The sequence below is a fragment of the Solanum lycopersicum genome, chromosome 11 (assembly GCF_036512215.1).
Source record: "Solanum lycopersicum chromosome 11, SLM_r2.1".
In the NCBI taxonomy this organism is placed as follows: domain Eukaryota; kingdom Viridiplantae; phylum Streptophyta; class Magnoliopsida; order Solanales; family Solanaceae; genus Solanum; species Solanum lycopersicum.
In genome coordinates, this window is record NC_090810.1 from 60,774,682 (window position 1) to 60,787,762 (window position 13,081).

At 33.2% G+C, this 13,081-nt stretch overlaps 2 protein-coding genes across 2 annotated transcripts; both read right to left on the reverse strand.

The window, feature by feature from the left end:
- Positions 1 to 2,874: 2,874 nt before the first annotated feature.
- LOC101264790 (GDSL esterase/lipase At1g71250) lies at positions 2,875 to 5,905 on the reverse strand. Its single transcript, XM_004251185.5, has 3 exons — positions 5,404 to 5,905; positions 3,575 to 4,201; positions 2,875 to 3,273 (listed from the first exon to the last, which is right to left on the reverse strand). Exons 1-3 carry the CDS (start codon positions 5,672 to 5,674, stop codon positions 3,041 to 3,043), a joined length of 1,131 nt encoding a protein of 376 aa, XP_004251233.2. The 5' UTR covers positions 5,675 to 5,905; the 3' UTR covers positions 2,875 to 3,040.
- A 927-nt stretch (positions 5,906 to 6,832) lies between these two features.
- Positions 6,833 to 10,085, reverse strand: LOC101265098 (F-box/WD-40 repeat-containing protein At5g21040). The gene is made up of 2 exons (XM_004251186.5): positions 9,913 to 10,085; positions 6,833 to 8,807 (listed from the first exon to the last, which is right to left on the reverse strand). The coding sequence occupies exon 2, from the start codon at positions 8,764 to 8,766 to the stop codon at positions 7,099 to 7,101; it is 1,668 nt and encodes a 555-aa protein (XP_004251234.1). The 5' UTR covers positions 8,767 to 8,807; positions 9,913 to 10,085; the 3' UTR covers positions 6,833 to 7,098.
- Positions 10,086 to 13,081: the final 2,996 nt, after the last annotated feature.

The window sequence follows — 13,081 nt, forward strand, 5'->3', positions numbered from 1 at the left end:
AGGTAATTGTAGTTTTGATCCCTCAATTATTAATGAATATTGATTTTAGTCCTAAATATTTTGCTTTTAGAAAAAGGAAAAGTATATTCTCAAGTCAAACATATAACAAGCACAAAAATTTGTCTCTATTTAAAAACAAAATTAAAGTCTCACAAATTATGTGCATTTTTGGTCCACTTTAAGTGGTCAATCAATGAAGTGTTTTTGTGTATAAAGGATGATTTTCTATCGCGATATATGATGGGATGAATGAAATAAGTGATCTGACGATTAAGATTTTCTATAAGTAATATCTTACTTATATATATTGAATTATATTTTTCGATAAAAGATATTTACCTAATTACCTTCAAATATATATATATATATCTGATTCAACTGTCATGTGAAATTCCGTCACTCTAATTATTCAAAGGCCTCGAATTTGATTTAAAAAAAAAAAAGAAATTTGTATATTACGTAACCCCACCGTCTAACTCATCCAACCATAAAAAGAAGAATATTAATGTGCCATCATATGGGCATAATATGCACGTTAGAGAAATAAAGTTTCATACGCAAGAAAAGCTGGATTTCTTGGTCAATATTATGTGCCCACCTCTCTACCAAAATTGTGGCGATTTTTGAAAACGCTATAATTATACTTGTCACGAGCAATATATTATCGTTTTATTCAATCATGAAATTTTGGAAAACACAGGAAAAAAATGAGTAATAATGGTTTTTTTAAAATGTTACAGTTGCCTCGAGCAATATTGTGTATGTGTAAAATACATGTTTTAAGTCGTGTCATAAGAGAGTTTTCTTTATATAGACAAGAACTTATCTTTACAGACTAGGCCTCGTATATCTCCTATATGTCATGTTCATATGGTGATGTAATGTACTATGTGAATTCATGTTCGAAGAACGTTTGATTCTAGAGAGACTATTCTAATTTTTTTGTCGATCAATTGCTTTTATTTTATTATCACTTTTGATACTGACAGTGTATATTATACGATAATAATACTATCTTGTCCCAAAAAACTATAAAATATTTTCACTTTATCATTTCATTTAAACTCATCTTACATAGGTGGAAAACTACAATTGGATGAAAGAAAAACAATTAATTCACCATGATCATTAGTTGTACAATTTGCCTATGCACCACAATATTTATAGTCCATATAATTAAGTGTGTTTTAAGAAAGCTCATGATTTAAAAACTCTAGTACTAGTAGTTAATTATTAATAGCAAGTCAACATCGATCATTAATAGACAATATAAATTATGAAGGAAAAAAAAAACATTTTAAATTTCCAAAATTAATGAAATTTTGATTATTTTTTTTATGTTCGATATTCGTATTGAATTTCAACTAAATTTGAATACATCAAGAGAACATCGAGCATTTTTATATTCGTGACTTAAAAATGAAATATCTGATTAAAAACGAACGAATATGTAATTATTACTTAACCAAGAACCATTATTTGTCAATTGTATATAGGTATTTGCTTGAAGAAGAAACAATGCTTTAATTTATTGGCACCATGTGAAATAATATGTGAATGGTCCACAAGGTTTTAATCCCACAAGTTATTGCAAGCTGGAAGTGAGTGTATAATATAAAATATGCTTTTATTTTATAAAATAAAGAATTATAAGCAATCCATTGATATATTTAATTAAAGAAAAAAAAAGGATATAAAAAGAAAGACTAGAGAATGTGGAAGCATTTAATTTTGTTGGATGAAAATGTTGGGAAGTTGAGAAAATAATTATTTTTATCACCGAATGGATATGGTGTAGTGAATTCAACTGTTCTTATTTTAATCAGAAGCTTTAGTTTCAAGTTTTGAGTATGAGAAAAATTCTTGATATGGAGCGTTATCTTTGAATGAATTCTACCTGATGGATTAGTCAGATTCTAATACGAATACCGAACATTTGAATGAAAAAAATGAGTTGGTTCTTGTTTTTTCTTCTTCTTTTATGTAAGAGAAAATATGGTCACACATGAGTGCTTTTTCTTTGTTTATATGAAAAGGAGTTATTTTGAACTAAGAATGTGGAAGCATTTAATTGTGTTGGTTGAAAAAAAGGGGAAATTATGAAAAAATAGTCAAATATGTCCAAATTAGTATCCTCTCCGTTCGAAATTATTTGTCATGTTGCGTTTTTTAAAAGTCAATTTAAAATTTTCAAAGGTAAATTAGATCACATTAATTCGATATTTTGAACAAAAAAATTAGATATTCTAAAACTACATGAAAAGTACTATAAATTACAATTTTTTATACATTAATATGATGAAAAAATATATCTTAAATTGTTAGTCAAAGGTTTTTATAGTTTGACTCTAAAAATAGGAACCATGACAAATAATTTCGGACGGAGGGAGTATATTCCCCCCCCCCCCCCCCCCCCCCCCCTTTTTTTTGGCGATATTTCTTTTTTAATGCACCAATTATTAGTAAGTTCTGATTTTGATAATTATAATATCTTGATTGAGTATTTTGAACCTTTTTAGTTAATGAGTAAGAGTTATAAGTTTGTTTTGGGAAGGATATTTTGGGGATTATAAAAATATTAGGGATAAAATCGTAAAAATCTTGATCAAATAAAAGATACTTATTTTATAAGATAACTAATATATAATCGGACTAAATCGTATTTATATCGGAAAGTCTCACATTGAGGTAAATAGTTCTCTAACAAAGACAACTCCGTACTCGGAAGGACTTGAACACCCAAGACATTGATTAAGGGCGAAAGAGTACTTATCACCGCACCACAACCCTTACTAGTAAAACGTGACTTCTTTTCAAAGGTATGACCGAAGAGTGATCAGTAAACGTTATTTCTAATATACGGAGAGATCAAAGTTAGATCAAACTGAACATTTTATTATATACATTTTCCCAACCTAAGTTTGTTTCTCATCATTCAACATATTGCTGAGTACAAATGCTACACAATACACACTGTGAACTACTCTCAAGAATGAGAAAAAACAGTGTTAACTAGGCACTTGAACTTGTGATTTTGTAGTTAGTATGCAGAGGATTCCAGTGCCTTGAAAGTGATCGGACGACAAATGGAAGGCAACGGATCGCCAGACCATGCTGAATTAGCTAGCAAGACATTCACAGCTTCAGTAGGATTGTATAAATCCCACCATACATGAGTTGAAGCTCGAGGGCACGCCATATCAGGTGAAAGGCAGCCTTTTGTTCCGCCATATTCGCCTGTTCCACAGCAAGCATTCTTTGCATCCTCAAACCCTGCAAAGATTTTCACAGCAGGGTGATATCTGTGTTATGACAAATCAATGAACTCTCTAAAGATATTGGTCAATATGCAATGAGAATAGTGTAACACTTCAAATAACATATCCATTATAGTCAAATTCGAGGCATTTTCAAATAATCGTGATTACATGCTTTAGATATATATGATCGAGTAAGTGAAGACTATCAACAATGAATTCAATCGACGAGATGTAGCAACCAGCAAAAGATTATGCAGAAAACAGTGTATTAGAAAGGCCTTTAATCTGGTAAGTGTATGAAGAACTGATCATACCATAGGCTTGAGGATGAAAAATGAATTCCATCATTGCTCGATAGGTATCACAGAATATGACTTGAGCACCTCGCATTTTGATGTTAAGGTCAACAATCCTCTGCTCTAGCCTTGTATTGTATTCCAAAACTAGTAAGTTGACATCGTTTTCACAGCCCAATTTATAGCCGATGCTTGAATTATACCTTATGCTCATTACACTCGGTGAACATCCCAAAGGCAGTATGCCCATGCATACTATCTTCCTAACATTTGCATCATAAAGATTCTGAATGACATTGATCATCTGGTCAACCAAAAGATGGGTGAAACGTAGGCCATTGTATCCGGGACTTGTTGAAGATTCATCATCAACCAAGTAATTGATCAAATCATCTTTCCCGAATGACAGGTAGAAAAGGGAGGATTCAATTAGACTTTTTGCAGTATCTTGGCCTAGCTGAAGTTGCAGTAACTGTATGGTCTCAAATGCTTGGCGTAGTTGTTGGTTGAGGGACTGGTAGCTTCCACGTTTGGGGTACATGATGGTCGCTTGTGCAGCACCATAATTCACTCCGTTTAGAAGATCCTCCATCGATCCATTCTGGCTGTAGAATGGTTTGACATATTGCAAGCCCATCTTCTTAGCTGCAGCAAACAAGTTCATCGTCATCAAACTTCAACGGTTTTAAGCTAGACTAAGTATAATACGAAGATAACTCAATATATCAAGTTCATTTTCATCAAACATCGCGGTTTCTATGAGACGTTACAACAACACATCACAGAAGTTTCAAGATATCATAGAGAAGCACAAATCTTGGAAATATATTCTTCTCAAACCAGGAGAGACGTAACCGATTTCAACCTAAGCCACATATAGAAAAAGACATATAACTGTTTGTTTATCAAATTGACCTATAGCCAGGCTCGTTGGGAGACAGATTTCGGTTCAAAAATTTGAAGTAATATCTGGAGATTGTTTCAACCAACTGTTTGTTTATCAAATTGACTCATTATTTCAACTTCAAACTTGAAATACAAAATTTGAAGTTTGAAACACATGTTTTTAGGAGTTCTCAAGTTCTTTTTAAAATTTTTCTCACGAAGCGTCAACGTTGTTTTCATGTCCAAATACACACCTTCAATTTCCAAATACCCTTTCCAAATATCAACCAAATCACGTCCAAATGCCTAAAAACAACAACATATCCCGTGCAATCCCATAGGTGGGGTTCTAGCCGTCTAGGGAGGATATTATGTATGCAGAACTTCCAAAAGAACCTCGACTCGATTAACGCACATCAAAGCAGTTTAAAAACGAAAATACAGAAGTAACGAGGACATAGCAAATAACAGCATAACATAGCATTCACAAACAAAGGAAAATGCCTCAAAACAGAAAAAAGATTGTATAGCATTTCTGCTTCTTCCATAGGCATAACAAAAACCACCAAATTTACACATACACATTTAAAGAAATAATAGTTAAGCTACCTCCCTCATTCCACGACAGTAACGGAGCTAGAATTTTCATAAACACACAAAGAAACCAATGGGATTCAACATAAAAGAAAGTAATTTTAACCAATGTAATTTTCCGTCAAATGAACCCCCTTGCTCCCCCCCACCCCAACCACCACCCCCACCCCATCACCACCACACACACAGAGACACACAATGAAGAATCAGAAAAGAAAACACTGGAAGTTCAAACATTTCTTGAATTTCTCATCACCATAGCTACACAAATACCAAAAAGAATCACAGAGAAGTAACAATACATACACCAAATAGATAAAGAAAGGCAACAACAGAGAAACAGAGAGAGAGAGAGAGAGAGTAAGTACCAAGAAGCTGAGGAAGAAGGGTTTGATCAGAGCCATTACAAGGGTTTAAAGACAGATTTTGGTGCAAAATAGGGTAAAAAGGAGTATTATCCCCACAATCAACAGAAGAATCACCCAAAATGTACATAGAACTCACTGATGATGGCCATCCAGAAGTACCATTTGTAGACACAAACAATTCATCATTTCCCATACACAAATCCATCTTTAACAACAAACCCACATAGAAAATTGATCCAAGAACCCAACTTTCACTTCCTAAGAACCACATTTTGGAACCCCAAATAAGAAAAATGAATTTCTGGGTTCGTTTCTTCCTCCCTGTTTCTTGGAAAAATCCCACCTTTAACAGTATTTGTAGTAAAAGAAAATTGACACTCGTTTATGGCTCTACTATAACTGTTCTTTATGTGTGTTAATCTTGTTATTTTTTTATGTCTTTGTAAGGTAGGAAAAAGGTTCGATATTCTCTTCATATGAAATTATACGGAGTATATTCATGCAATATCGAATTGAGTGAGTTTTTTCTTTTTAATCTCGAACTTATATATCTTGTTGAGATTGTGAATGTTTTGTTTGTCTCAACGTTGCAATTTTCAAGTATTACTTTTTAAAATTAATTAGCATTCATATATGAATAACGACGGGAGCATTGCAGTAACGATAAAGTTATTTTGATATGGGCTATAATTCGGGGAGAGCTAGGAGACTAAAGAGATTCATACTTGGAAACTATACAAGGTCAAAGTTTTTTTATACGTGTATTAGATGTTGAATTTTGTTAGCTTATTCACGTATATTTACGATTGAAGTCAACCGTATCTTTAGATCGCATGTTTATGTCATAAAATAAGTTGTTGATGCTTGTGTCAAGATAAGTTGCATATATTATACCCCTTCTTGAGGTGCCGCTCTTTTCCATATCCTACTTGAACGTGAGATATTTCGTGCACCATTTGGGTCAATTTTTTTGTTTTATTATTCTACACTCTCATTTTGCTTTCTTATTGTAATTTTTGTTCTCTTATTATTATTATTTTTGGAAGGTATTTCTATGTGGTTTTGGAAGCAAAATTTATGTGAACCACCTGTTTTATCCCCATAACAAAGAACATACATTTTGTATTTCTATTTCCCTTTTCAGGTAGCAAAGAATTTGACACATACTAATCGTAGCTTAAAGCTTATGATCTTAAACAAATCACGATACTTGTTTATTTATAGGAGACTGACAAAAACAAACTATTTATAATCAAGTAGAGAAACAAAGCAGATAAATATCCCTGCATGTTACAAGCACTGTCTTAGTGCTTGGCTGTTGACATTTATAATATCACTACTTACCAGTTTCATAGAAAAAACAAAGCAGATAATAATCTGACCTTTCGATTGCCAGCATCAACGAAAACAGGAAAAGAGGTCGATCAAATCAGAAAATAAACATTTTTGCATTCTGAAAGTATCAAGAATTAACATTGGTAAGCCCTTGTCAGTGACATAAGACACCAGGAAATCAACCAAATAAGGAAAAGGATGCCAAAGGGAACAGGTTGTTCCTTCAAATTGAATACCAATGTAAATGAGAAACAGGCAAAGGCAAAACTACAGAAGACTTAAACATTAAGATATGCATTTTGCATATGATCAGCCATGAGCAAAGCATATTTAGGAGATATTGACAAACTGCAATAATTACTAGGCCTTCTGCTTCCCAGTCACCCTACGCTTGTTGCGCCAGCTGTTCCTATCACCATTCAATTGATTCTTCTTAGCAGCAACTGAGCACTGATCAGCGCGGCTACCTTTACCAGTCATTTCAGACTGAAGTTTACGCCTCCTCATTCTGTTCTCTAACCTTAGTCCTCTTAATGCCCGAACTCTCTGCTCAATCTCCAAAGCTTCTGAGAAGTTCCAGATCCTAACAATGCCTTCTTCTCCAGCACATACAATACGATCAAGACCAACATCCACAGCAAACAGATTGCTCGCAAATCCATGTAACATTCTTTGAGGTGGCTCTATAGCCCTATTCTCAACCTTCGAAGGCTTCTCCATCACATAACTCCGATTCGTCCTCAACAGCTTTCTCACATCAATAAGTGAGAGTTTTCCATCACTGGAAGCTGAAACAAGCCATGGGAACTCAAATGCAAGAGAATAAACAGCACCCGAGTGAGGAATCCATGTAGCCACACGCCTGAGATAAAACTTATCATTTCTACTGATCTCGAACATGCGTATAGCTCCATCTTCCCCTCCAGTGAATAGGAGCTTCCCTGTGTGACTTCGCGCCAAGGAAAAAGCATTTCCAGCATGAACATTGGTGATGGTAGCAAGTTCTGACCCAATATTAGTGTCCCAGACATAAAGATCTGAGCCTGCAGCGCTCGCTACTGTTGTATCATGGGGAGCAAGGCTCCAAACCCAGTCATTGTGCATTAGAACTTTCAGACATTTCAAAGAAGAACGATCCCAAACACGAATACTCATGTCCCAAGAACCACTGTACATCTTATTCAAATCCAATGCCAGACATGTTATTGGTCCTTCATGTTCCCAAACTCTGAATTCCATGTTCTGGTTCTGAGGTGATCTAAGATCAAAGAGATGTGGATTTCCATCCTCTGCTCTCCAACCATGTATGAATCCATCTGTACCCCCTGCTACTAAGAGCCTCGAATCAGCCGCAACTGCACGAATAGTGCAGCCAAGAGGGCGAGATGATGCAATAGATAAACCTTCTTCCAAGTCCCACATTCGCACTATCTGATCATACCCTGAAGTAAACAGAAGTTTCTTTGAAGATAAAACAGAAACAGTCCTAACAGCCTCGGTATGACCATACAATGTATCAATACTATAGCGTCCCATGAATGTTTTACTACGGAACTCCCTCTCCACGAAAAGCTCCTTCCACGACTTCTCATCTGCATGCTCTGCGCCCAAAGGTGCCAACAATATTGGCTGCCCCCACCTTTCACAATAGAACTCCTTCCACACATGGTGCTCCGAAGCAAGACGATACAATGACGCATTCACACACGAAACAACACCAAGCTCCTTCGGTTCTAAGCAATTAAGTATTTCTGAGATCAAAGCCGGAGGGAGGTCAGTAATAGACCGACTATCAGGCAAAACCTCATTAACAGCGAGCAACTCCTCGCATTTCAAACTCAAACTACCACCTTTCCCATCCAATCTCCACAATGATTTTTGCTTCTCTGAGTCAAATATGGAACTCTTTGGGTTCTTTGAAGGTTCAAAAAAACTAGTATCAACTTTTTCTCTGCAGGGGTAGTCTACACAATCTATAGAACAATCTTTCAAACCAATCTTAGTACCTCTTTGGCATTCAAATTCCATAAAATTGGTTCCCCTAACCCTAAATATTCAACAGCAGAGCCCTGTAAGAAATTTGAAGAATCAGCGGAAGTTGTACAAAACCAATGTTGCTTGAAAAATAAAAAGAAGAAAATGGCAAATTACTACACCCCAGAAACAAAGACCACAAAGCAACAACAACATACCCAATGTAATCCCACAAGTGCAGTTTGGGGAGGGGAAAGTGTACACAAACCTTACCCCTACCTCGTAGAGGTAGAGAGGTCTTTTCCAAAAGACTCTCGTCTCAAGTGCAACAAATCGAAGTACATACAGGAAAGGGCATATAACAGTAAAAGAAAACATGCCAATTAATAAAAGAAGTACAGTGTCAAATAAAAGAAACAATCACAGTGAAATAATACGGTAACAGAAAAGAAGATACATGTATAAGGCTAATACTATGACAAACACGGAGCTCACAAGCTCCTAAAAAGCCTAAATTCGTCGAAAAATGAGTCAAAGCTCAACTACCTACTAACCTACCAACCCTCTAACCTAATCTGCAACCTCCACACTCTCATATCTATGGTCTTGTCCTTCATAAGCTGAAGTTGCATCCTATTCAGTCTAATCACTTTTCCCAAATAGTTCTTCAACCTACCTCTACCTCTACCTCTCCTCGTACCCAATAAACAACACGATAAAGGTAACGTAAAACTCAAGAAAAAAAAAGTACACGTATAAGGGTAATATGGAGCCTCAATTTGTCGAAAAGTGAGTCAAAGCTCAACTACCTATTAACCTTCTAACCTAACCTCCATACCCTCATATCTATGGTTTTGTCCAAGATAAGTCGTAGCTGCATCATATTATGTCTAATCACTTTTCCCGAATAGTTCTTCATCCTACCTCTCCTCGTACCCAACAAAAAAGGTAACCTAAAATTCAAGAACACAATAGAACACCCTAAATAATGCAAAAACAAGAACCCCCAACAGAGAGAATTACCTCCTAACAACCCAAAAAGCAAAAAGTTTTCATTTTTTTCACTATTGTGTAAAAAGGGTGTATATAAACAGATCTAAATAAGACAAAAATACAACAACATTATAAACAAACAACAACAACATTAAGGATCAAAGCTAATATAAATTGGCGAAACAAAAGAAATCAAGAGATAGATACCTATAATAAAGAGGAAGAAGAACAATGGCTTCCGAATTTGCTTTGAAAATTTTAGGGATTCGAATTTTGGGGAAAAATAAATTTTGGTGAATTTGAGAGATTAGGTTAGAGTACTAGCTGAGATTTATTTTGTGCCACTATTTAACTTTTGTCCCTATTTAAAATATTTGTACAATGAAAATAAATATCTCTTAGTATTAGTTGTCTATCTTATTAAAAATATTTTATTTATTTATTTTTGTTTGAAAAAATATTTTTTTTACTTTATTTGTTATTTTTAGTATATATATATATATATAAAGTCATGATTGATCCTCAATTCTTTCGACCTCATTTTATGAGATTACTTTAATGATATTATTATTGTTGTTGTATGTTTATCGTTTAATATTGATTTTTAAAAAAAATTATTTTTCAATATCTAAAATTAAAAATTAATTAATATGAGTATTATGATAAAATATGTATATTTTTATTATTTCTAAAGAAGCAGCATGTATAGTTTAAAGTGAATAAAGGAAGTATTGGTTAAATTTCTTTTTTTATAATTATAGTGTCCGTGTCAGCTTATGCTCAGTTCGATTTTTTTCACATGATACATGTCAATTGTCACTAGCAATATGTATGAGGTAACCCTATATATCAAGGTTAGAACAAATGGATATAAATCAGTTTTTTTTTCCTTTTCTTTGCTGGAAATTAAACCTAATGTCTTCTGGTGCTCGATCAATCGACTTTATTAACTACTTGGTGAATGAAATCAACTTTTTCTTTTTTCAAAACTGAGTCAAAGATACCACTTAGGCCCTAAATTGCTTTTCTTCAAAAGAAAAAATCGGGAAATTCTAAATACCAGCTGAAACCCTAAATTTTGTTTTGTAAAAGAAAAACATATGAAACTGTAATCCCCTCTTTCCCAAAATTGAGTGAATAAGTATCAAACAAAATCTTACAAAAAAAATACCCCAAAGAAAAACTCGTGCAATGTTATTTTCTTTTCTAATTTTTTTGTTACGTTCAAGATGCATGGTATAAATATAAAAGAACTAAGTAATACATACCACATCTTTCACTTCTAGCTATTAAGTGAGGAATGTTGTGTTGTCTCTTCGTCATAACAATTTTTAGAATGTAGAGGTTTTCATGTTCCTTATTTACATATCTCTAGACATGCTTGGAAGGCTCGATCTCTAAGTCGTCAATCAAATATAATATCAAAAGTTGTTCAGGATGAAGGTTAATATGCCTCTAACTTGTCATTATTTTTCTTGTTTTTACCTTTTTACACTTCGTCAACACGACATTATTTTATAAATAGTTGAAATGAATTTATCTTTCATCGCCGCAAGTTGGCCAATATCCACAACAAGTGGTGGTTGGTCATCAAACACCACAACCATTTTATATAAGAGAGTTTTAAAGTTATGAATATCTACCTTTTTAATCCGCTTCCAAAAAATCAGGACCAAATATATTCAAGTGAAGTCCTCCACAATATAATAAAATAAATATATTAATATCTATTATTTAATAAATTTCTATTTTGAGATGTTATTTTTTAAGTCTCCGATAATGACGTCAAAAGCTTATTTCTCCGAGAAGCACATGCAAGTATAGATGCTTTTTAAAAAGGGCTTGGAAGAAGAAAATGAAATTAGTGCAACTGTGTTGGTCGTAATAGATCGACTTTCATGCTAGTTCTTGCTCATGAAAAATCCATTTCAGGAAAGGACGGCGTATTATGATACTTTTCGTTTTGTTGAGCCCTGCTTTGGTCTCTAATTTGATGGTTGTACATGCTAAAACATCTGGTACATTCAGTCGTACAAGTAATATAGTGAATCTATAGTCAGTTATTGTATCCACAATGACTTGTGATTAACTAGATATTAAATTTAACTAGTGCTTATTATTTATTCAAGTATAAAATCTAAAGATATAATTATAATGTGCTAGAATTTAAAGAAAATAAGTGAAGAACTTCAATCAAGAAAGAGCGAATTTTTATATTATCAGTGATATGAAAAAGATCTAGGGTTATGACTAGTAACAGTCCAACTAATTCTTTCAACGGCCATACCAATAGATTTTCGCGAGTTACAACTTGCAGGTTGATATTACTTATTAAGCATCTTGTTAATAACTCTAGCCCTATATAACTATTTCAAACGCATGTATTTCTATGATCGTCAGATAATAATACCAATCTTCTACTTCATCATATTTATCAGAAAAACCACACACTATTAACTATGGAACTCCAATATACTTTAACAAGTTATATCTATAAAATACAGAAGGTCAGATTCCTATTCTTTTCAAATGTGCATCAATTTTTAAAATATACAATTTCTAACTTAGTAATCTATATACAACCAATAATGAAATTACTAGCTTACAATCAATCCTGTAATATATAGAATAAATAATAAAATATTATAAATTGTTACTAACATTATGTGGGATCACGAAATTTAATAACTTAATACAATTACCAACTAATCCTATTATCGACCAAGAAAATTAGTAATAACAATAAATGCTTGCATATAAAACAAATAATATTTTTTTTAGAAGAAAAATGAAGAAAAGAGAGTCAATAAAGAAAGAAGAAAAATGAAGAAAAGAAAATCGAAAACAAATAATTTTAATTAACATTTTTCGAAATCAACAAAATCTCTCCTATCTATACCGTCTTCAAGCAAAATATGCTAAATTAGGGCCCACCTTATCTCAATGCTGACGAAAACCTTATCATTCCTATAATATATAAAACAAATAATAAAATATTATTAGTTGTTAATAACATTATGTGGAATCACAAAATTTAATAGCAAAATACAATCACTTACTAATCCTATTATCGACCAAGAAAATTAGTAAATAACAATAAATGCATGCATATAAAATAAATAATGTATTTTATTTTTAGAAGAAGAATGAAGAAAAGAGAGTCAAGAAAGATTAAAGAAAAAATGAAGAAAAGAGAATCGAAAACAAAGAATTTTAATTAACATTTTTCGAAACCAACAAAATCTCTCTTATCTACCGTCTTAAAGAAAAATATGCTAAATTGGGACCCACCTAATCTCAATAAAGAATTTTAACTAACATTTTTCGAAACCAACAAAATCTCTCTTATCTACCGTCTTAAAGAAAAATATGCTAA

Excerpts from the sequence above, each read along its gene's own strand:
- LOC101264790 (XM_004251185.5), bottom strand. The coding sequence starts at position 5,674 with ATGTGGTTCTTAGGAAGTGAAAGTTGGGTTCTTGGATCAATTTTCTAT. Across the intron at positions 4,202-5,403 it reads CCTTCTTCCTCAGCTTCTTG|CTAAGAAGATGGGCTTGCAA; the intron begins GTACTTACTCTC and ends TGTTTGCTGCAG. Across the intron at positions 3,274-3,574 it reads TTTTCATCCTCAAGCCTATG|GGTTTGAGGATGCAAAGAAT; the intron begins GTATGATCAGTT and ends AAATCTTTGCAG.
- LOC101265098 (XM_004251186.5), bottom strand. The coding sequence starts at position 8,766 with ATGGAATTTGAATGCCAAAGAGGTACTAAGATTGGTTTGAAAGATTGT.